This window comes from Danio aesculapii, chromosome 7 (genome assembly GCF_903798145.1).
Source record: "Danio aesculapii chromosome 7, fDanAes4.1, whole genome shotgun sequence".
Classification (NCBI taxonomy): domain Eukaryota; kingdom Metazoa; phylum Chordata; class Actinopteri; order Cypriniformes; family Danionidae; genus Danio; species Danio aesculapii.
The window spans coordinates 2,102,505-2,127,029 of record NC_079441.1 but is presented as its reverse complement, the minus strand read 5'-3'; the positions used below and the strand labels follow the sequence as shown (position 1 = coordinate 2,127,029).

Genomic DNA, 24,525 nt, shown 5'->3' with positions numbered 1-24,525 from the left:
AACATGGCTAAACAGCGGGATACCAGACAACACTATATCGCTAACGGAGCATCAAACATTCCGAGCAGACAAAACGGTGGATGACTCCGGTAAGACCAGAGGTGGAGGATTATGCATTTATATTAACAAAGCTTGGTGCACAAACTCTGTCATCATTGGGAGACATTGCTCTGTTAACCTGGAATTTCTAATGGTTGGTCAACCATGGGAGATCACCTCCACCATTATAACTGCTGCTTATATTCCTTCCGATGCTGATGCCAAGCTTGCTATGAATGAACTTTATGCAGCCATCAGCAAACAACAGACTGCTCACCCGGAGGCTGCTTTTATTGTTGCGGGGGATTTTAATCACTCAAACTTAAAGACAGTGCTCCCCAAATTCCATCAAAACATTTTCTGCCACACAAGGGGACACAAAACCTTAGACCATGTTTACACAAACATGGCTGAAGCGTACGCTGTGACCCCCCCCTCCCCCCCTTGGGTCAATCAGATCCCCTTTCTTTGTTCCTCACCCCCAAGTACTTGCCCCTCATCACCCGTGTGAAGCCATCAGTAAGGACCATCAAAGTGTGGCCAGCGGGGGTGGACTCCACACTCCAGGACAGGTTTCAACACTGGAGTATGTTTGTTTCCCAGGCCACTCGTGGCTCTCACACAGACATTGACAGTTACACTTCCTCTGTTCTGGAATACATCAACACCACCGTAGACAGTGTTACAACCCAGAAGAAGATCACCACATACCCAAATCAGAAGCCATGGACGACCAAGGAGGTGCGCCTCATGCTGAAGGCATGCAACACTGCCTTCAGATCAGGGTATGCACAGGCCTACAGCACTTCCAGGGCTAATATGAAGAGGGGCATCAAAAAGGCCAAGCACTGCTACAAGCTAAAGCTAGAGGAGCACTTTTCTCTGAACTCTGATCCTCGACGCATGTGGCAGGGCATTCAGGCAATCAGCAACTACAAACCCAGCCAGTCCACCCCCACAGCCACAAATGTCTCCTTCCTGAACGAGCTAAATGACTTTTATGCCCGCTTTGAAAGAGACAATACAGAACCCTACACCATGAACACTTCCTCAACCGACCACTCACCTCTCACACTCACCTCCTCAGAAGTCTACACCGCACTGTGTCAGATTAATGTGCGTAACGCTGCTGGACCAGACGGTATTCCTGGGCGCGTCCTTAAAGCATGTGCAGAACAGCTTGCTGGGGTATTCACAGACATTTTCAACCTGTCGCTTAACCTAGCAGCTGTGCCAACATGCTTTAAAACCACCTCTATTGTGCCAGTGCCGAAACACTCCAGCCCAACATGTCTGAATGACTACCGCCCTGTAGCACTCACACCCATCATCATGAAGTGCTTCGATAGGTTGGTCCTGGCACATCTAAAAGACTCTCTGCCATCAACACTAGGCCAACGTCAGCAACAAGAGCACAGAAGATGCAGTCTCCATAGCACTGCACTCTGTACTCACACACCTGGACAATAAAAACACTTATGCACGAATGCTGTTTGTTGACTTCAGCTCAGCATTCAACACTGTCATACCCTCTAAGTTAATGATCAAACTTAGAGACCTGGATATCGACATGTCTCTTTGCAACCAGGTCATGGACTTTCTGGCTAACAGACCTCAGAATGTTAGATCAGGCTACATCTGCTCCACCACCGTCACACTCAACACTGGTGTACCACAGGGCTATGTGCTGAGCCCCTTCCTCTACCTCCTTACAGCATCTGGCCACTTGGTGCACCGATAATAATCTGCTCCTTAAGACCAACAAGACCAAGAAGCTCATTGTGGACTTCAGGAAGGGACGAAAAGGCCCACATGATCCCATCCACATTTATGGGATGACCGTTGAGCATGTCTCATCCTTCCAAGTTCTTGGGAACCCACATCTCAAAGGTCCTTTCCTGGACCACCAACACCTCCAGCCTGGTCAAGAAGGCTCACCAGCGCCTATTTTTCTTAAGGCAACTTAAGAAGAACCAGCTTTCATCAGCTGTCTTGATGAACTTCTACCGCTGCACAATAGAAAGTATCCTGACCAAATGTGTCACAGTCTGGTATGGAAGCTGCTCTGTTGCTGAGCGTAAGGCACTGCAGCGGGTGGTGAAAAGTGCTCACCGCATCACAGGGACCACACTGCCAGCTATAGAGGACATCCAGAAGAAATGCTGTCTGTGCAGAGCACGCAGTATACTTAGGGACACCTCTCACCCTGCTCACAGACTGTTTTCTCTCCTGCCTTCCGGCAGGCGCTTCAGGCTGCCCCGGACAAAGCCAGCAGACTGAGGAACAGATTTTTCACAGCTGTCTCCCTTTTGAACTCTGCACATTAACATTTGCACATTTAAATTTTCACATATTCATTGCACTACATTGCACGGATTCATTTATTTGAACTGTACATACCCACTGCACATGGACATATGTAATTATGCACACACCCACTGTACATATACATTTGTAATTATGTTTATCTATCTGGACACTTCTGATTATTAAGAGCAACCTGTACATGTATTCATTTATTGTAAATCTCTATTCATAGCTAATACAACCTGTATATAATGTTCATAGCACACCCATCTGTAAATATTACCATAGTTTTTCTATAACTGCACTTTATAACTTATACCTGTATCCTGCACTTGCTGCTATTGCACTGCTGGTTAGACCTAAACTGCATTTCATTGCCTTGTACTTGTACATGTGTAATGACAATAAAGTTGAATCTAATCTAATCTAATATGAGACCACGGATGAGATGGAATGGGATGTGGCTGCAATAGACCTGCTGGAGCAGTGTTACTGGGCTCATTCTGGGCACAAATGTGACATGAATTGAAAAAACGCTGAATGTCACGAATCATAGCGGGCCACCAGAAACATTGCCAGAATCAAAAAATTGGTGAGAGCATCTGGTTTGACATTCTTGGCGTCGGGGCGAAAAGAAATGGCAAAATTAAATTGACCAAAAAAAAAAAGAACCCAATGAGCTCGACGAGCGTTAAGTCGTTTGACAGAATGAATATACTCAAGATTTCGATGGTCAGTCCAAACGGGACAGGTGCGCCCTCTAACCAGTGACGCCATACCCCAAGAGCGAGAGTGATGACAAGTAGTTTGCGGTTACCCACATCCTAATTACGTTCAGCGGGAGTGAGGCGATGTGAGAAAAAAAAAACACAAGGGTGGATCTCATCCACCGCGGAACGCTGAGAAATAACAGTGCCTACGCCTAACTCTGATGCGTCAACCTTGACTATGAATTGTCTCTTAGGGTCAGGAGTAATAAGGATGAGAGCGGACGCAAACATACCCTTAAGATGATCAAATGCTCGTTGTGCAGACTCAGACAACTCAAAACGTGATTTGATCGAGGTTAAAGCAGTAAGGAGGGCTGCGATCTGGCTAAAGTTGCGAATGAATCTGCGCTAAAAATTTGAAAACCCCAAAAAACATTGGAGATTGGAACCAGCCATTCGGGCACCAAGGATTCAGATACATATTTCTCAAGTGCCTCTCTTTCGGGAGCAAATAAGGAAAAGAGATGCCCTCGAGGCAGCGTGGTACCGGATCGATGCCACAGTCATAAGGTCAATGGGGAGGGAGAGGAGTAACACAGAGAGAGAAGAAACGGAAGACACAGTAGACACAAGACAACTTGTATGACAAGACAGACTCCATGAAACAATAGATACTTCTGCCCAGTTTATCTGTGGTTTATGCTTAATAAGCCAAGAATGGCCCAAAACTATGGCTATCGAAGGGGAACAAAAAACGTTATAGTCTCTCGATTGTTGCCAGAAATATGAAGACTCACCTGAATGGTGGTATGAAGAACTTTAGATAACTGCCGTTGAGAGTGTACACAGTTGGTGTGTCTTGTAGTTTCTGGAGAGGGATGTTGTGCTCAGCAGCAAAAGTGTCATCAATAAATCCTCCGCGCCCAGCAGTAGGGAGCAAGAAATAGTGGACCCTCCCCAACGGAGTGTGACGGGCAGCAGAGTTCTTGTCTGGGTGTTAGGGGACAAAGTGGAAGCGCTCGCCAGGAGGTCGCGACTCACTGACAAGCGTTGGCTTTTACTGGGCAAACGGAGAAGCGGTGACCCAAGTCTCCGCAGTACAGGCATAATCCAAAATTGATTCTGCACTGCTTCTCAGAAGGGGACAAATGAACCTCTTCCACCTCCTTCAGAACTGAGGAGGGAGCGTGGGCATCGGGGAGCCTGGAGAATGCGGGGAAAACCCCTCGGGCCCCATCGGGGAATGAGCGAGTGCGACGGCACAACGCCAAGCGCTTATCCAAATGGATCGAGAGTTCAATAATGGAATCCAGACCAGTTGTGCAGTAAGTTCCGCACTTTGCCTGTCCAGGAAGCGAGCAGTTGGCTCACCCGCATGACGCTCCAGTTACTAGGGTAACCCTCGTTACCTGAGAGGGGGAACAGAAATGCTATGTGGAAAACTTCCACTATGGGTATTTCATCAGAATTCAATCATCTGAAAGAGTATATAAACGGGCAAATGACATGTCAATGAGTTGGCAGCGTCAGCTTGCACAGCTGAAGCTTGTTGCAGTCAATTTGGCAATAAAAGCGCAACTAAGCTGAGTATCCTTTTCTAGCTGATAAGGCTTTCACAGCCAACAGCTAAGGGCAATCACTGTGGCGAAGGAACATAGCATTTTCTCTATAGATATATGTTTTTTGGGTCGTAATGCGCCTAGGTAATTTCTAGGAATTAAAATACGACAGTACGTTGGGAAAGCGTGATGTCCCAATAGGGAGGACGCTGCGGAGGCCACCTGCTGCCCAAGTGGGGGATCTGGTGGCAAAAAAGGCATATGGACTAGCCCTGAGAAGGGGGAGTACACATTTGATTTAAGATGGTTAGCGGTGAGGGAAGACACAGGTCCGCCTGTGAGGGGGGACTGCATTGTGGCTGAATAAGCATATGGGATCGCCAGCGGGGATTGCACATAGTGGGCACCTATACTCAGAATGCGGGCTGACCAGCGGGCATACCAACAACGTAACGGGCCAGCGCCTGACTCCTCCACTGAGTCAGATGCTGGGGGCCTCGGAGGAATCTCTGCAGGGTTCGCCAAGCGGGGAACTTTACTGACAGAGAGTAAAAGCGGCTCCACTCGCAGATTATAAATTCAATTCAATTCAATTCACCTTTATTTGTATAGCATTTTTCCAATGTAGATTGTGTCAAAGCAGCTTCACATTAAAGATAATATTAAATTGAAACAGTGTAGTTCAGTTTTCAGAGTTTAGGTTCAGTTCAGCTCAGTTCAGTGTGGCTTAATAATCATCGATGCGCAGCTCTACAGATCCTGAACCATTCAAGCCAGTGACGACAGCGGCGAGGAAAAAACTTCACCAATTGGCGAAAGTGAAGAATTAAAAAATTATAAATGAAGATGAATTTATATATAACTTACCTGATCTTTCTCTATTCTTTTTCTCTAATGTCTACATCAATGACCTCAATTCCATAAGACAGAATTAGATCTAGTGTATGCTTTAAGTGATGGGTTGGACCAACAACATTTTGCTTTATCCCTAGTGAATGTAGTAAATTCATAAACGAGAGCCCTAATGTGTCGTTAGCATCATCTATGTGGATGTTAAAGTCTCCTACAATTAGTATTTTATTAGTTTTAACTAGTAAGTCAGAAATAAAATCAGAAAATTATTTTAGAAAATTGACATAGGGTCCTGGGGGTCTATATATGGCGATATGGCGATTAAAGCAAGGGATAACATGTTTATATAAGAATCCTGGAGGAGTTGCTTCATTTAAACTAATATAGTCATTTTGTTTCAGCCAGGTTTCAGTGAGACAGAGTGCATTAAGATTGTTATCTGTTATTATTTCATTTATGATAAGTGCTCTAGGTGCTAGTGACCTGATGTTTAGGAGATATTCACTTTTTTTGTATATTCACTTTTTTGCGGTTTTTCTGGTTTGATTCTTAATAGATTTTTTCCGGAGCACACAGTACGCTTATTTTTTTATCTAATAATACGAGGAACAGACACAGTATCTATGGGGTTAGCCAGATATGCATTACTGTATGTAAGCGAGGAAGATGGCATCCACTATCCAGTGGGCCAACCTCTGTTTTGATATGGCACGTCCCTTCTGACAGACGAAGAGCTGCTCAGATGATCTAAAGCTCTGAGTGCGGTCCACATAAACTGTACTGGAAACAGTATTGAAAGGGCTGGGTCTGCCTCCTCCGTGGGCAGCGCTTGCAGGCTCACTACCTGGTCCTTAAATGGTGTGGTAGGAACCTTGGGCACAAATCCAGGCTGGGGTCTCTGGACAACGTGAGAGTAGGCCGGCCCGAATTCCAGGCACAAGTCACTGACCGAAAATGCCTCCAGGTCAACGACCCTCTTAATTGATGCCAACGCAACCAGCAGAGCTGTGTTCAAGGACAGAAATTTTAAAGATACTGAGTCGAGTGGTTCGAATGGATCTCCGTGCATGCTTGGAATGAGGGCGAGATCCCAAGAGGGCATGAGAGGGTGGCGGGGGGCGGGGTAGATTTAATCACCTAGCGTCTCTGAGGAACCGGATGATGAAGTTATGCCTTCCCACGATGCTGCCAGCCACCACGTCATGGTGAGCGGAGATGGCAGGCACATAAACCTTCAGTGTGGAGGGCGACAGCCTGCTCTCTAGCTTATTCTGAAGGAAAGAAAGCACAATGCTGATCTGGCAAGTTAAGGGGTCTTCTCGGTGAGAAGCGCACCACTCAGTGAATAGACTCCACTTCAGGGCATAGGCGCTCCTCGTAGAGGGGGCTCTAGCCTGAGTGATGGTATTAACCACCACCATCGGTAGGTTACCTATGCCTTCCTCGCATCTAAGGACCACACGTGGAGGTTAAAAAGATCTGGGCAAGGGTGCCAGATGGTGCCCTGTCCCTGAGAGAGCAGGTCCTCTCTCAAAGGGATCTGCCAGGGAGGGCTGTCACGAGGAGGGAGAGTTCTGATATCCAGGTCCAATTGGGCCAGAGAGGCGCAACTAGCAAGACCTGCTCCTTGTCCTCCCTGGCCTTGCACAGTAACTGCGCGAGCAGGCTCACTGGGGGAAACGCATATTTGAGCATGCCCCGAGGCCAGCTGTGGGCCAGTGCATCCGTGCCGAGGGAGCCCTCAGTCAGGGAATAAAGCCACTGGCAAATGAGTGTTCTCGGGGTAAGCAAACAGATTGATCTGGGCTTCCCCGAAGCGCGCCTATATTAACTGGACAGACTCGGGGTGGAGTCTCCACTCTCCTGGACATAAAGGCTGCCGTGAGAGCACGTCGGCTGCACAGTTGAGCTTGCCTGGAATATGAATGGCGCGCAGCGATTTCAGCCGCGTATGTCTCCAGAGGAGCAGACGCCGAGTGAGCTGAGACATGCGGCGAGAGCGGATACCCCTCATATGGTTAATATAGGCCACCGCAGCTCTGTGAAAAACGATGGAGAGCGAGAAACACTGCCAACAGCTCTAGGTGATTGATATGCCAATGCAACTGGGTTCCTGCTTACGAGATGCTCGACGTGGCCGCTTTGCCAGAGGCGCATGCGGGGGCAGGGCAGCTCTCATAGGCGGGCACCCTCGGTGAGGAGCAGCAGATGTGGATGGCTCGGCAGGCGGAACGGTCTTACTTTCCTGCCGACAGATGACATTGCCGATCGCATCTGACTGCTCTCTCTCACTGCCTTGAATTTCTGGGCTAATGTGGCCATCGTCCTTCCCAGCGCACACGCAGTGGACTTAGTGGTCTGAAGAGCATAGTCGGTTATGGGGCGGAGCTCATGTAACAAGCCTGGGTCGGAACCACCCTTGTGCATCTAGGCCATCGCCTGCACTTGGTAGCGCTGGTAGGTGGCCATAGCATGCAAAGTGAAGGCAGCCTGGCCCGCAGCTCTGTAGGCTCTGAGGGAGGCAGATAACCTGCAGACTTTGAACTGGAGACAAGGCGAACCCTGCCAGGATGAGGCACCACGTGGACAAAGGTTGACGCATTGGCACGCTCGTCCTGTGGGATCGTCTCATACCCCCTTTCTGCTCCGCTGTCAAGGGTGGTGAGGGCGGAGGCGCACGCAGTTTGGGTAGAGAAAGGTAAAAGTCACCTCATTTGTCAACTTATCATCACTCGACTTCACAACCTCATCCAGGTTAGCAATCCATTGAGACGTTTTGTCAGAAATTTCACCTTCTTGACCATCAGACTGTGATGAAACAGAATGTGAACTCAAATTACCTTCTGGAGATGACAAATCATCCCAAGCAGGCAAAGGCAAAAAATTTACAGGCATCAATAGGTTCCTGTGTACAATTTTGACACGGCCAGTAAATGGATGACGGATTCCATAAGTGTTCAAAGAACAGTTTTTGCTTGCTACAAAGTACACTGTACTTTCCCAGTGGTCCGCTAATTTTCGTTTCCCTCTCTCTCCCTTGTTCGCCAGAAGAACCCGATTGGCAGGCTGTAAAGAATGACCCTTGCATTTCAGATTATAATGCTCAGCCTGTTTGCCTTGTTGTTGACGCGCATTTTATTGTGCAAGCGACATTGCCTCCCTCAGATCATGTCCCAGAGACTAGACATATTTACTCACATCAACAGCACCACCATCCAAAAGTACACTCTCAAACAAAACATCCACTGGCAACCTCGGCGTGCGGTCAAACATCAAAAAGGAAGGCGGGTAGCCAGATGTCTCATGCCTAGTGCAATTGTATGAGAAGGTCAGGGAGTTCAGCAACGTACGCACAAGAAAGTTTCGTAAAGTGGTCAGTCATTACCAACACATAGACTAATTTGTTATTGACATCCTCGGCTGATCAGAAATCAATACAAACCAGTTAAAGTGACGCTGCTGTGGTTATCGATACAAGTGGCGCTCTGGCCTCTGGCTCAGGTGTTTTACTCAGTACACATCTTTTACTTTCTGCAACATACATCTTCACATCTTTCTCCATTGAGTTCCAGTAACATTGCTGCCTCGCTAGCCAAATAGTACAGTGTTGACCCTGGTGCCCAGCGTCGTCGTGGACCCCATTCAACACCAGTTCTCTTAAGACTGCTGGTACAACATATTGGTATGTCCTTGTTCTGGTTGTCGGATTCTTACTCACACGATACAGTATGCATAGCTTAGTTGTAAATTAGGTCCACTGTCTGAGTGTTTGCAAAGTTTCCCTCAACTCACTACCTCGTTCTTTCCTAGAAGGCTGTTTGCCACGTTCAACGAAAAACCTTACTCTACTTATTACTGGATCTTGACAATGTTTATCAAGCAGATCAGCATGAGTAAGTTTAGCAAGAGGGCTCTGTGTAGCATTTTCTAAGCACCTTAACTGCTGTACATAGGTGACAGCCCTAACAGCTGCACCTTCCTCCCAGTGACGATGCGAACCCGAAACAGCTGACACCTCCCCACAGGACACTTTTCCTCCAACAAAACTTTGAACCAGGTTAGTCACTTCATAATGTTGCTGGGAATTTTTCCTTTTGTCATTTCACAGGACAAATGAAACGTTTCCTGCACCTGCCCTACTTCAAATGTCTCTGCTTCATGCTTCAAAACATCATATGGTGTCCTGGTAAGTCTGTGCAGAATCCTGGGTACAGCAAAAGGCTCTCAACTCAAGGCATCAGCCACCAGATTTTTCGGTCCAGGTATGTTTTGTATGTCGAATTCGAAAAACAGCCAACTTCGCAATCCATCTCTGCTCACAGGCATCAAGCTTTGGTTTGGTCAAAATATGCTTTAGTGGATTATTGTCCGTCCATACTGTAAATTTGTGTCCACGGAGCCAATGACTTAATTTATCGCAAATAGCCCATTTCATTGCCAAAAACTCTAACCTATGAGCAGGTTACTTGGATTGTGCATGATTGAGTGCCTTCAAAGCAAAAACGATTGGCCTTGCAACAGTATGCCCCTCCTGAACTTGGGAGAGTACTTCTCCAAGTCCCCTCGTCGATGCATCGACAGAAAGTATAAACGGTCTTGAGAAGTCAGGATGAGCCAGCAAAACCTGTTTAACCAAGGAATCCTTTAGCTCTTCAACCGCTTCTCTACATTCATTTGTCCAATCATTAGGGGTGAGTTTTCAATTGTTACTAACTTTCTACTCGTTCTGTTCCCCCTCCTAGGTTTCTTCTGACCAGTCAACAACTGGAAAAGAGGCTTTGCGATCACAGAGCAGTTCTCAATGAAGTGTTGATAATATATAACCATTCCCAAGAATTACCTAATTTTACTCCCAGAAGGCGTAATGCCATCAACCTCCATCAAGTCCTTCTCTGTCAGATTAACAATAGCCTCTACCTTCATCGGATCACTTGCCACTCCAGCCTGTGAAACAATGTGGCCTAAAAATTTAACTGACCTACGCAGGAAACTAGACTTGGGCGGTAAAAGCTTTAGATTATGGTCCCTGAGACGCTGAAACTCCATTTCCAGTCTCTGCAAACTTTCTTCCTTGGTCTTCCTGAAAACCAACTGGTCATGTAGATAGCATAGTAGACTCATGAAATTTTGGTCACCGAAAATAGTTAGCATCATTCTCATGAAGGTTACCAGGCTGTTGCAAAGGCCTTGCGGTAATCGATTATATTCGTGCAGTCCAAGGGGAGAACAAAAATCTGTAAACTTTTTATCGTCCTCATGTAAAGGAATGTTATAGTACCTGGATGTTAAATCCATGGTACTAAACAGTGCATTTCACCCCAGTGCTGCAAGAATATTTGCTTGGTGAGGAAGAGGATGGGCATCCTTCACCGTGCAAGCATTCACCACCGAAAGTCAGTGCACAGCCGCAAGTCTCCATTTTTCTTCAAGACTAATACTACTGGTGACGCAAACTCACTTGATGATTTCCTGATTATCTCTTTCTGTTCCATCTCATCTAGTGTCTCCCTCAGTTTGTGATAATGCGCCGGTGAGAGTCTGCGATAAGGTAAGCGAAAGGGTGTCATCGACCAGCCAAAATCGATGGCAGAATCCCTTTGCCTCGCCGCAATCCAACGAATGTCTAGAGAAAACATTATCATATTTCTTGATTAAATTAATGAGTTTGTTTTTCCAGAACAAGGACACCTCACAATCAGCAACACTTAATTAATCGAGACCCAGAGCATTCAAATGAGTCATTGACTACCTTAGTTTCAGGTACTGTGCTTTTCGCAGACAGGCTACCACATGAACTAACGCTGCATGTGGCAACATTCGGGAAAAGTGTTTGCACCTGGTCGAAATATTCCATAACAATGCATGGGTAAACATCAGCCACTTTGGCATTTTTGTGCAATACAATTTCCGAACTTGTCGGATTTATCATTTTCACCGGTAGCCAACCATCACCCCACAAAGGTGATATTACTCTACCCATGAGAATGTTTCTTTGGACACAACGAGACATACTCGGCTCAATTACTACTGTACTTTCCACTGACAACTTCAGATTTGGAGGTAACCGACCCCAGACAATGTGTTCACTCATAGGTTGTAAAACTACCATGGACTTGGTCTTCAGAGTGCCCACCCTGTCAGGGATTGAGCTCCCTCTCCATCGCTCAAAACTTGACAGCATCTGTAAAAATTGCCGGTTTTCATTCTGACTTAACTGATCTGGTTTATCCAAAACTCTCCAGAAACCCTCATTTGATTTCATTTCTCTGATCAATGGATTCAGTACGTTAGTACCAATGATCAATTGGTCTGCCTGTCCTCTTACAACAAGAACAGGCACACTAAAACTGTTCCATATACCTCAAGTTTCAGATCACACATACCTTCAGGACTAGTCTGTTTCCCTCCACATCCTACCAGAACAATGTTTTACGTGGAAACCAACTCTTGGTTCAATATCCCGGTTTCTACTAGCTGAGGTACCACATCGGCACTCAAGGTTGTTGCCATGAAACCACTATCTAGTATTGCCCTCAGATGAACTTTGTCCTGTACTAAAACACTTGTGTAAAACAGACTGTCATTCTGCAGCAATTGAACAGTATTTTGAAAACTCACAGTTTTGTCTCTGCCTACATTCTCACAACAAAACGAAAATACGGATTCAATATCAGAGTTCAAGGAGGGACTTTTACTCGGCCTCACATCATCCTCACCACAACGGAAGCTCACTAGTTTCCCTGAAATTTGCCATCTACTCGCCTGCCAGCCCCTTCCCTGGGCACAGTTTTCTCACAATTGAAGCTCATGTGTCCAGAAGAAAAACACTTAAAGCAAAGATTGTCAAATTATCAGCAGGTTCAAGAATTTTTGCAGTAAGTTGACATGTAACTCGCCCTGTTGCTTTCTGTTCCCTCAGCATCTCGTCTAGTCTCTCTTGAATCTCGGAAGCAGTCCATGACTGTGCAGATTTGCTTTTGAACACTAGGGACAGTTCCTTGTCTGGGCAGTGTCGAATAAACATTACAGCCAATTCTCTACTACGATTACCTAAAGTTTTGCCCTTCTATCTAAGGCAATGTTCAACCACCTCAGCCACTTTGTTCAACCTTATCCAATAATCTAATGGACTAGATTGGAGTAAGGTGTCACAGAGTAAAAATCAGCCAAAGGCATCCCTGAGCTACTGCGATCACTGAAATGGTGTCTTCATATTGTGAAAACTGAATCTACCGTTGGAGTAACGGTTTTGTTACTCAGCCAGACCTTTATGATGTCCCTAGACCTCCCCATTAGCCTGTTTGTCACTTCTTCGACCCTTTCAGTGTCCACTACTTCTCTTTTGTTAATTTAAACCCTCATCAGTTCTTCCCACTCTATTATAGAACCCTTATCCATACCATCACCATGATAATAAGGTGGGCAGAGATGTATAGTAACGAAGTAGAACTACTTCACTACTGTACTTAAGTACTAAAAGGCAGTATCTGTACTTTACTGGAGTATTGTTTTTTTCTCCTACTTCCACTTTTACTTAAGTACATATTTTCGATGAGTTTAATACTTTTACTCCGATAGATTTTTTATAAGCTGCATTGTTACTCGTTACTAGGGGTGTCAAAATGACCGATATCGGTTCAGTAATATATCTTAATCGGTTATTACGTACTGACGTCATTTATCTCCTATGCGCGATGTCCCAATACTATGGCGAAGGACGGAGGCGCGAAAGTGAGTGAAGGCGGCACAGCACACAAGCCGCTATTTCACTGCTACGGAGAAATGTTCCATCTCTGACTCTCTCACTTTGGACATTTGACCCGCTGGCCTGTTTGTGAGGTAACTTTTCCTCTCCTCTTGGCTGTTAAAGAGATACTTGTGAATCCAGACTCGAGCGTGTCTGAGGTGCAAGTTTTCTCCACTGTGTGCAAGTTTTCTCCACTGTGTCTATTATGGATTACCTGTGATAACTGCGTATTATACACATAGACTGTAACTGCGGCTGTTCTTCCCGCCATCAGTGAACAGCGCTTTCATTTCTAAAGCAGATAGCAGCCCTTACTGTTGAGAAGGTGAAGACAATAACCAATCAAAGGGGTGTAAGACCTCGTCTGTCAGCGCTCAAAAAGCAGGCGGGATAACATTTACATTAGTTCATTTGCTATAAATGCTCATGCTGTCTTCTGTGCATGAGTTTTGTTTGATACATTCAGAGAGGGATGGTTGGTGGGCTCGGTAGTGTCTCCAGCGTAGTGAATTGAGCCCAGGAGCCACGTGGGATATGGACTGGTGCCGGCTCCAGCCCCTGTGTGTGCGTGACCAGTGCTGCGTCTCCCGCCCATCCGCAAGCCCACCCACCCCTTCGGGTTTATCCTTGCCGGCCCTCGGCGGTCCCCGTTGCCCCACCAGCCGCCTCCCCCTCTCCCCAGGAGGTGTGTGAGGGTGGGTGGTGGTGGCGGAGAGTGGCCGCTAGTATTCTCCGGCGAGGTGAAACAATCCGGGGTCAGTGGTGTCCAGGCTCACGGTCTGGCCCCCTCCTTTTTGATGGTTGCGGTTCATGATGCAGTGAGCCTAGAAAAGTGTGGGTTCGATGGGGTTCTATGGAACCGCTTTGAAAGTGGGAAAAAGCTGTGTATAAAGCCCCCACGGCTGGTGCAGTTCAAGCTGCCCAAAACGGTGCATGTTCCGCGGGGCTCATGCCATCCCTTTGTGGGGGCAGAAAAGGGAACTAAAAAGGTTATGCAAAAAGCCCCTGCGACTGGCGCAGTCCAAGCTGCCCAAAACGGTGCGTGTTTGGCAGGGCTCATGCCATCCCTTTGTAGGGGCAGAAAAGGGAACTTAAAAAGCTTATGCAAAAAGCCCCTGCGGCTGGCGCAGTCCAAGCTGCCCAAAACGGTGCGTGTTCGGCGGGGCTCATGCCATCCTTTTGTGTGGGAAAAGGGAATCAAAAAGCAGCGCAGAAAAAATGTCCCCGCTGCTGACACAGTAAGGCTGTCTGAAACGGTGCGTTGTTCCCGGGAGAAAAATCCCACCAAAAGTCGTATAAACTGCTTCCAAATATACGTTGGACCAAAGAGATCTCGTAGGTACCGGTCTTCCCCTTTAAGAGGGGGAGGGGTCACCAGCGTCAATGATGCAGAAGTGGACGCCTCGTCCGCCATCTTTTAAACCGCTCCATGCAGCGTGTGTGGGTCTCTCTCCCTCCAGCCTTGGTCTTGGTCAGCTGGCGTCGTCCTCCGAAGAGGAACGGGAACCAGACGGCCCGGAAGCCGAGCGTCCGTGCGCCGACCCCTGCTGCAGGCTTGCAACGGAGCGCATACAGGCCCAGCTCTCAGAGCTCCGCAAGCAGGTGGACAAGGTGAGGTCCACCCAGCTCGAATTCACCCGCCGCTATCGAGAGTTGAGGAGGGGGGAAGAGGGGAGGAAGAGCAGGCGGGCAAGGTCGTGTCCTGCACCGCCGGCACCGACCCCGAGTGAGGGGCGGCCCCCGGGCTAGGGCCGGCCCCCGGGCTAGGGGCGGCCCCCGGGCTAGGGCCGGCCCCCGGGCAAGGGGCGGCCCCCGGGCGAGGGGAGGCCCGAGGTCTCCGAGCGGGCTCCGGGCCTGTGGAAGCCTACAATCCAACAAAGTACCCGTACCCGGACCACACCCGCGTCTTGAGTTGAGTATGGTTATGGCACTTTTCTGTTGGGCTTTTCTGGTGGGGGTATGTCATCAAGGTTGACTTTTGACTTTCGCCCCCGTTCTGCAGACTTGCTTTTGGAAGAGTTCGAGGGTTTCCAATTGGGGAGCGAGCCCACCGCCAGTCTGCGGAACAACGTCGCCTCCAAACTGGCGAGGGTCAAGGCCTTCCTAGGCTTTATGGCGAAAGGCCACGCGGTCCCAGAAACCTTGTCCTTCCTCAACCAGCCAGCACGCATCCGAGCCTGGTCTGCCCTGCTAGGCCAAACGGGCATGGCCAAGCCCACGAGGCAGCACTACTTGAAGAACGTCGCGCAGTTCCTAGATTATCTCTCCGAAACCCCGCCGGCCTCCTTCTCTCTTTCCTCTTCCAGCGGCTCTCGGTCAAACGAGCCACATCAGCGTACCCCCCCCCCTCCCCCCTTAACCCCCGAATGGAGAGCGTTTGACCGAGAACTGCTGGTGCCCCGGAGCAGAGATTATCTTTTTTCCTTGGGGCACCAGCGGCTATCGCTAAGTTTAAACCATTGGTGGTGTAACAAGGTTTGTTGGAAAAGTCTAACCCCTAACTGCCTTCCATCAGACGGCCTCGAGTTCAGCCCAGACACCAGGCAGCAGTGGCGCTTCTATGGTTTTCTGGCCAGCTACCTGACCTCCATCACAGGCCATCGCTGTGGGGTTTTCCAGAACCTGACCATCCAGGAGGTCAAAGAGGCCTCCAGAAGTCCGGACGAGTCCGCCTATGTCATTAATGTAAGTGGAACTTTGCGGGTGGGGGCCACCATTGGTGGGCACTCACTCATCTTCTCTCTGTTTTTCCAGATCACCACGCATAAGACAAACAGAGCCTTCGGCGCGGCCCAGTTGTCTCTCAACAAGGAAGAATACAGCTGGTTCCGGAGGTTCTTGCAGCTGCGGGCTAGCCTCCCCGGGGGGAGCCAGGCCTCCTATTTTTTTTTTTTTACTTCCAGACCCAGTCCCTGCCGAACCTTTACCCCTGCTTCTCCACCTGCATACACCACGCAACTGAGCGCTGGCTCACAGTGGGAAGCTTTACCCGGTGTCACACTAATTACAGCCACACCTACAACAAATATAGAAACCCTCAGAATGAACCCTCAGGATGAAACAAAACAGGATGAACCCTCAGGATGAAACAAAAACAGGATGAACCCTCAGGATGAAACAAAACATTACTTAATAAAACATACTTAATAAAACATGTTTTCCTTGCGGATAAAAAAAATCTCTCAGTGAATCAGCCACAAAAGCACAGTAATGATCAAATACAATTAAATAGTGTTTTCAGATATTTTTTTAGGTGACATTATTGGTTTTTTATTTTTAAAATGGTTTACAATTGTTTTAATTATATAAACTGAAATCTTCATTTTACATTACAGATTGCAAAAACGGAGCTAAAACAGATAAATGGAGAGCTATAAATGGACCTATGTTGCTATATTTGGTATAGCATTTATGATGATTGGAGTCCAGAACTCAACAGCAACCAACAGCTCAATTTCTTCTAACATGACCACAAATCTGACCCAGACACAACCTAACAACATGACCACCATCCTGAACCAGACGCAACCTAACAACCAGACGCAACCTAACAACTTCACCACTAACCCGAATCAGACGCAACCTAACAACCAGACGCAACCTAACAACTTGACCACAAACCCGAGTCAGACGCAAGCTAACAATCAGACGCAACCTAACAACATGACTATCAACCCGAACCAGGTGGGTCCCTCTAACATAACCACCAGCCTGCCTCTGACTTTTCCTCCCAATATAACCACCAACCTGCCCCAGACTCTTCCTCCTAATATAACCACCAACCAGACCCAGACACTTCCCCCCAATGTAACAACCAACATACGCCCTGCCAACATAACCACCAACCAACCCCAGACTCTTTCTCCCAACATAACCACCAACCAGACCCAGACAACTCCCCCCAACTTAACAACCAACATACGCCCTCCCAACATAACCAACAATCAGACTCAGACACCTCCCCCCAACATAACCACCAACCAGACCCAGACACCTCCCCCTAACTTAACCACAAACACACGCCCTACCAACATAACCACCAACCAGACCCAGACACTTCCCCCCATCATAGCCACCAACCAGACCCAGACACCTCCCCCCAACTTAACAACCAACATACGCCCTCCCAACATAACCAACAATCAGACTCAGACACCTCCCCCCAACATAACCACCAACCAGACCCAGACACCTCCCCCTAACTTAACCACAAACACACGCCCTACCATCATAACCACCAACCAGACCCAGACACCTCCCCCCAACATAACCACCAACCAGACCCAGACACCTCCCCCTAACTTAACCACAAACACACGCCCTACCAACATAACCACCAACCAGACCCAGACACCTCCCCCTAACTTAACCACCAACATACGCCCTCCCAACATAACCAACAATCAGACTCAGACACTTCCCCCCAACATAACCACCAACCAGACCCAGACATTTCCCCCCAACATAACCACAAACACACGCCCTACCAACATAACCACCAACCAGACCCAGACACTTCCCCCCAACATAACCACCAACATACGCCCTCCCAACATAACCAACAATCAGACTCAGACACCTCCCCCCAACATAACCACCAACCAGACCCAGACACCTCCCCCCAACATAACCACAAACACACGCCCTACCAACATAACCACCAACCAGACCCAGACATTTCCCCCCAACATAACCACAAACACACGCCCTACCAACATAACCACCAACCAGACCCAAATACTTCCCCCCATCATAGTCACCAACCAGACCCAGACACTTCCCCCCAACATTACCACCAAGCAGACCCAGACACTTCCCCCTAACATAACCACCAACCTGCCCCAGACACTTCTTCCCAATATAACCACAATGCCCACCCAGAAGGTTCCCGTCACTGTGACAAACATTCTCACATCATCAGGATCTAATTCCAATGGCAACAATAATATCCCATCACAAGTAAGCTCTTTTCCTTCTATAAAAATGGAAATAACAGTCTTGACTGTGTCCCAAATGACACAGTATACGCTATGCACTCAAATATGTAGTGTATGAGTTTAGTCCCATTCCAAATGGAACACTGATGTTTTTTTGAAATTCAAGCTGTTTCATAGTCAATGTTTAATAGTTGTCAAATTAAGGAAACAAATGACCGAACTGACATGGAGTACCAACATTCCACACTTCTGTGTAGTGGTTGAAGAAGTGCATCATTAAGTTATTTCAAGTGCATTTATTTATTTTGGTGTAAACGCACTACTTACACTACTTATATTACAAAATGCCATTGAATAGTGCATAGGTATGTGATTGTGATGCTTCTTATGCTTTTTTATTTAATTTCAGGGAATCACCAACAGGGATAACTGTAGAGTGGATAGGGCTTGTTTCTCTGCTCCACCTACCTGTAATCCCGGTGCACAGAGTACCTGTTATTTCATGTCTACAAGAGCGGTGAGCGGAAGTACAAATAATTTACCTTTGAGCTCAGTGGTGAGACAGCTGGTTACATCGGAGCTGCCCTTGCCCCCGACAACAGCGTAAGAGATCAGTTTATTAACCATGTTATTAATCATATGTTTCTGTCAAGACACTTTAATACTTAACCATCATATTTTTAAACGTCACTTATTGTTTCTCTGGTTACTGTTCACATCCTCAGGGTCAAGGTGCCACAGTCTATTCCTGCGCCAACTTTAATGGTTTACTGAAGCTAATCCGTTCCACAATGAACAACCAAATACTGACTCAGGATAACACAGTAAGGCACTTTTTTTCAGACGTCATTTTAATTTAAGAAAATACAATGACATTGTTAGCAAAAGGGACAACTGTAACTAATACAAATTATCTATTTGGGGTATGCAAATGTGAGCCTAGAGTCCAAGACAATAATGTGTAAACAAACAAACAAACATACAATAAGGTAGTATATAAGGTCACACTTTATTTTGATGGTCCGTTTGTTGAATTTAAGTTACATTGCATCTACTGTGCCAACTAAATGAAGTTTAATATTAAACTAATTTCGAGAGGAGCACGTGCTCATGATTGACCCAGCTGGCCCACTTTAGCTAATCACAAGCCTCCAATCAAAGGATCCCAAGTCACTATAAATCCTCATTTACATTCTACAACTATCTTAGTCTGGAAGGAACCCCCTCCTTCCCTTCTTCCAACTTTATCCAGAATAGGCGACAGGGTGACCCAGTGACTACCCCTGCTGCCTCACAGCAAGAATACCAATGGCGTCCTCGCTAGGCCATCTGGTATTTCTGTGGGGAGTTTGCATGTTCTCCTTGTGTCCGCGTAGGTTTCCCCCGGGGTCCCCTGGTTTCCTCCCACTGTCCAAATATGCTCTATATTATATTTCAAGAGTTCACACTTAGCTGATGATTAATTATAAGCTTGTTTGGCATGCTGTCCCGGGAGAGAGCCCTGAGCTCATAAGATCCTCGAGCCCGGGGCTCCCTCCCATTGCAAGGCGAGAAGGGAGTTTGAGCTCAGGTAGATCTCGAGAACTCCCCCGCTGTAATAATCAAGAACAGCCAGTGATTGCTCTTGAGAGATAACCATTTACTAGGAGCATGTCTATAGTGCCGGTTTGGATTAGTCAATTAACTTATGTTGCATGTTTTTTGGACGGTGGGAGGAAACCGGGAAACCCTCGTGAGCACGGGGAGAAAATGCAAACTCCGCACAGAAACGTCTGCTGGTTTTGTAAAGCCTAGAACCAGAGACATTCTTGCTGTGAGGCAACAGTGCTAAGCACTGGGCCACCATGTCACCCATCTAGGAAGAAGGAGGACTAGAGGTGGATGGGGGGATTCTTCAAAACGAAGATAGCGGTGGTACGTAACCCAGGGTATTTGTAGTAGCTTAGGAGTCGTCTGATTGGTGCATTGAGAATTGGATAATGCGGATAATCCTCTCGAAATTTGTTTATAACTAAACTTCACGTAGTGGGCTCACCTGGTGTCATCGCGTTTTTTTCTATTATCCAATCATATAACTCTTGGGTGTGTATATAAGGGAGGATTTGGGTGTGTGTGTGTGTGTATTGAAGCACCGCTTGTGCGTCACTACCGGAGTCCCGCTGGTTCCGCCTCTGCCCCTTCCGTTCCTGCAGGTAGCGATTTTTGTGTTTCCCTTTAGCATCTGGTTATGTAGCTGTTCTTAACTGGCTGTATTTAACTTCCTAGCGTCTGGGGAGAAGATTGGCTGTAGCCTGTTGTTGTCACTGTCTCCCCGGCAGGATCGCTTTTTATTCCTGGGCTTATTGTACTCAATGCGTCCGTGGGTGTATGTTTACACAGTGGTTCGCAAGCTAAAGGTATGTACGATTTTAAATAATTGTGTGCCGATCGCTTTTTATCAACGTTTAACATCTTATCCTTTTTTAGGAAGGATAACTGAGTGTGGGCGGACTGATGGAGCAACAATTGTGATACTGCTGCTTTTGATTATGCTGCTTTTAAAGTCTGTTGACTATTTTGATGCGTGCTTTCTCTGATACCAGGTTAATGTGTGAACTTTAACATGAAGATTCCAACGACTGCGCTGTAAATCACTGGCGCTATTTGCCTTCATTGAAACTTTACACACAGATTCAGTAAATTGGGTACCCATATGGGTGTAGCAGCTAATACAGTGTGTCTTTTGGTGTTTGTTTTTCATCATTTGTGTCTAATCTATAGTTTTGTTTTATTTGTACTTCCTGCGGGAGGTTTATTCTTTTGCTTAAGTTCAAATTGTTGATTATTATTATTATTATTATTATTATTATTATTATTATTGAGTTTTCTCCTCTGTAAGGAGATATTTTTATGAATATATTTGTTGGGGATTGCTGCATTTTGTGGGAGATTGTGATCGTGTATAATTGTTTTTTTTGTTTTGTAGGAGTCGAGGCTTCCAGGCAGGCCACTAGTTGTCCCTCGTGTGCGGTGGTGGGATACGACAGTGTGTGTGTGCGTGTGTGCGTGTGTGTGTGTGTGTGTGTGTGTGGTGCACTTGCGGTAAGCTCATTTGCATTTTTGTGGAGTTGGTGCTATGTGACTAGTTTACCTGCCACTGGTAAGCCTCTAACTCCCTTTGTCTATTGTCTGGTTTGTGGCTGCTGCTATTATTGGAGACTGCGTTTCCAAGAGATTTTTATATTGGATTAAGGAAAATAAAGTTTTGTATTTTTGGTATTCATGTCTCATGCCTGTTCCTTACACCAAGAACTTGTGTCAAATTCCCTGTGATCAGGGTGGCGTAGTCCGCTTTAATTCAGTATTACTTTTCCCAACTTACCACTCTGCTACATATAGATAAAATAAGCCTAAATCTTTTTTCTAATGTCTTATTCTTAAGAAACTCACCTTAGTTTTGAGATTGCTCTGAGCTCAATCTCCCCTCACCCTGCGAAAGGGCTCTGGGTCAAAGGATCCCTTTAGCTCAGGGCTCTCTCCCGGGACAGCATGCCAAACAAGCGATTGTATAAATCATGAGCTAAGTGTGAATTCTTGAATTCTCATTAGATTATAAGTAGACTGTTAGGTTTGGGGTTAGTATAAGTTGACATGTACTTGCAAAGTGTCTTATGTTGAAGGAGCAGTACCGGCAGATATTAAGCAGACAGCCTACTAATATTCAAATGGACCATCAAAATTAAGTGTTACCGTGTATAAAAGCAGAGAATGCATTTAGGACTGTCCAATTCTACTATAATGCATACAGCTCTCAATAGATTGCTTCTTTTGGAGTATGTAGCATAATGCACTAATGTTTAAGAGCAAATTCAATTTTGCTGCCTCACAGCACTGTATATTCAACCTTAGATGTTGTTCTTTGCAGTATAGCATCTACCAACATCACTTATATCATGTTGCAGTTTGTTCCTGGAAGTTTCAGTGGCTCAGTGATTGGAAAAAAGATTCAGTGCATTTTCACCGCAGCAGGTCTGACCAGCAGCAGGGTTGCCCGTGCAGCAAACACACCTACAACCACAGACCCTGTTGTATCCGTTGTGACGGGCAGCATCTCAAACGGTGAGTGCACACATACATCAATAACAGACAAATTTGTTTCGTTTCAGCAGATTTAACAATTCTTTATCCTGTTTGTAGGTACTCTGGGTGCTCCAGTTACTGAATTGGCCACAAATGGAACGGTGAACTTAAGCAACCCTAACAGCACAGATGCTTCAGTGATATCAAACGTGACTGCATCAAATACCACATCGACCACCACTGGAGCCCCAAACACTACAGCATCAAATCCAACTGCATCAGTTTCCACTGCTTCATCAAATACAACAGCATCAAACGCCATTGCAGCATCCAACACAACAGCATCAAACCCCACTGCAGCATCAAACACAACATCATCAAATGCCAATGCATCTTCAAACACAACATCATCAAATGCCAATGCATCTTCAAACACAACATCATCAAATGCCAATGCATCTTCAAACACAACATCATCAAATGCCAATACATCTTCAAATGCCACTGCATCATCAAACACAACAGCATCAAACACCAATGCATCATCAAATACAACAGCTTCAAATGCCAATGCATCTTCAAATGCCACTGCATCATCAAACACAACAGCATCAACCAGCAATGCATCATCAAATACAACAGCTTCAAACAGCACTACAGCATCAAATGCCACTGCTTCATCAAACACAACTACATCATCAAGTGCCACTGCTTCAAACAGCACTCAGAGCTCTAACAGTGGTACAGCAAACACCGCTACAACAAACGTAAGTGTGAACTAACCATGAGCTTGTTGTTTTCCAGATTAGGATGGCCTCCAGTCCTGAGGGCTTCAATCTTTTTTAAATTAACCTAAATCCTTTCGGATTGATTGAAACCTAGAAGCAAGTGTGTTGGAGCTTAGTGGGAACTGTGGCTCTAAGTTTAAGGCCCTGTCCACATAAACATGGGTATTTTCAAAACCGCGGTTTGGCTGTTTGTTCACATGAAAATGAAACCGCAAATGAAGCTAAAACCGCAACTTTCTGAAAACTCTGGCCAGGGTAAAGATCTTCCAAAACTCTGGGTACAGTGTGGTCGTGTTGACACTACAACCGGAGTTTTCACTTCATGACATTAGCGTGCGCTGTTTTCTCCTTTCTAATTGGCCAACACACGGTAGATGTGAATAAGGCAAAATTCTTCACATTCACTGCTAATGTATTGCATATTCCCATTGTTCAACTGTGGGATCCCTACTCTGTTCTCACTTTTGCATTGACTTACTCGTGAAATATACTTAATTTCCTGTGTGGTGTGAACTATTTTCCTCCACCTGTTGGTTTGCTTGCTTACTTACTGATTCCTGGCATCTTCTACCTTGCGGTGTAGAGGCTAAACAAAGCTTTGGCCACCTTTTCCTATCTGCAGCCACTGTTCTGGCGCAGTTTGGATCTACTCCTCTCTTTTGGAATGCTGGGTTAAGTGAGTCCAACCATTTCATTCGAGGCCTGCCTCTTAGACGTCTTCCTTCGGTTCTTGTCTCTGGCATCTGCTTTGAAACCCTGTGGTTTTTCATCCTGATATGACCGAACCACCTCATCTTATTATTTCAGTCAGTGGTTCAGGTTTGTCCTGATGGTCTAGTTGCTTACTTGGTCTCTACGAGTTTTGGCAATGACTCGTCTAAGGTACTGCATCTCTATTGCCTGCAATCTTTTGTTCCTGCTGCTAGTAAGTGCCCAAGACTCACACCCATAGCACATAGGTGGAGTTAAAAACAGCTAGCTTTGTTCTGGTGGAGATTTCTCTCTTTCCTAGAAAGGCTCTGTTTAAAGTGTGATATGAACTGCCAAATGTGGTGACCCTCATGTTGCGCTCCTGATCGAGTTTCTCATCCTTACTTAACACTGTTCCAAGATATTTGAGCTCTGCCAATTGCTTCAAGACAATGTTGTCCAGCTTTATTGAGTGTTGGACATGTTTTTTGCTTATGACCATAGTCTCAGATTTGGCTGGTTTGGCATGTCCAAAGATTTTTTTAACAAACAAAAGCGGAGAAAACTTTACAAAAATACCTGTGTACGTGTGGACATGACCTAAGGCTTAAAGGCTTAAGGCTATGTTTACATGACAACAATGTTTTTCTCTTTAGCTTTTTAAAAAAAGTTTCACATTTACACTGGAACATTTTCAAAATGTCACCTTGTTAATGTGTTAAACAGTACCTGTAGGGAAAGTGGCGATGTGAAATGTCTAATTAAACAGTACCTACTGTATAGGGAAGTACACTCGGTGCTGGTGTATGTAGAGTTTGCCGTGTGTGTAAGATGCAG

The 24,525-nt window shown here is 46.2% G+C and overlaps 1 protein-coding gene across 3 annotated transcripts in view; it reads left to right on the top strand.

Annotated features, from left to right (window-relative positions):
• si:cabz01007794.1 (uncharacterized) overlaps positions 1–24,525 on the top strand; it is a 40,816-nt gene that overhangs the window by 4,193 nt on the left and 12,098 nt on the right. Inside the window, exons 2-5 of one of the 3 annotated variants that reach the window (XR_008838055.1) lie at positions 16,550–18,173; positions 18,561–18,754; positions 18,877–18,975; positions 22,093–22,183. Coding sequence is in view for 1 of the 3 variants with exons in the window: in XM_056460865.1 (XP_056316840.1) it covers positions 18,943–18,975; positions 22,093–22,249; positions 22,328–22,977 (840 nt within the window). In the remaining 2 variants the exon portion in view is untranslated. Of the gene's footprint in view, positions 1–16,549; positions 18,174–18,560; positions 18,755–18,876; positions 18,976–20,280; positions 20,329–22,092; positions 22,250–22,327; positions 22,978–24,525 lie in introns of those variants that run through there. The other 2 variants (XR_008838056.1, XM_056460865.1) reach the window with 2 other exon arrangements.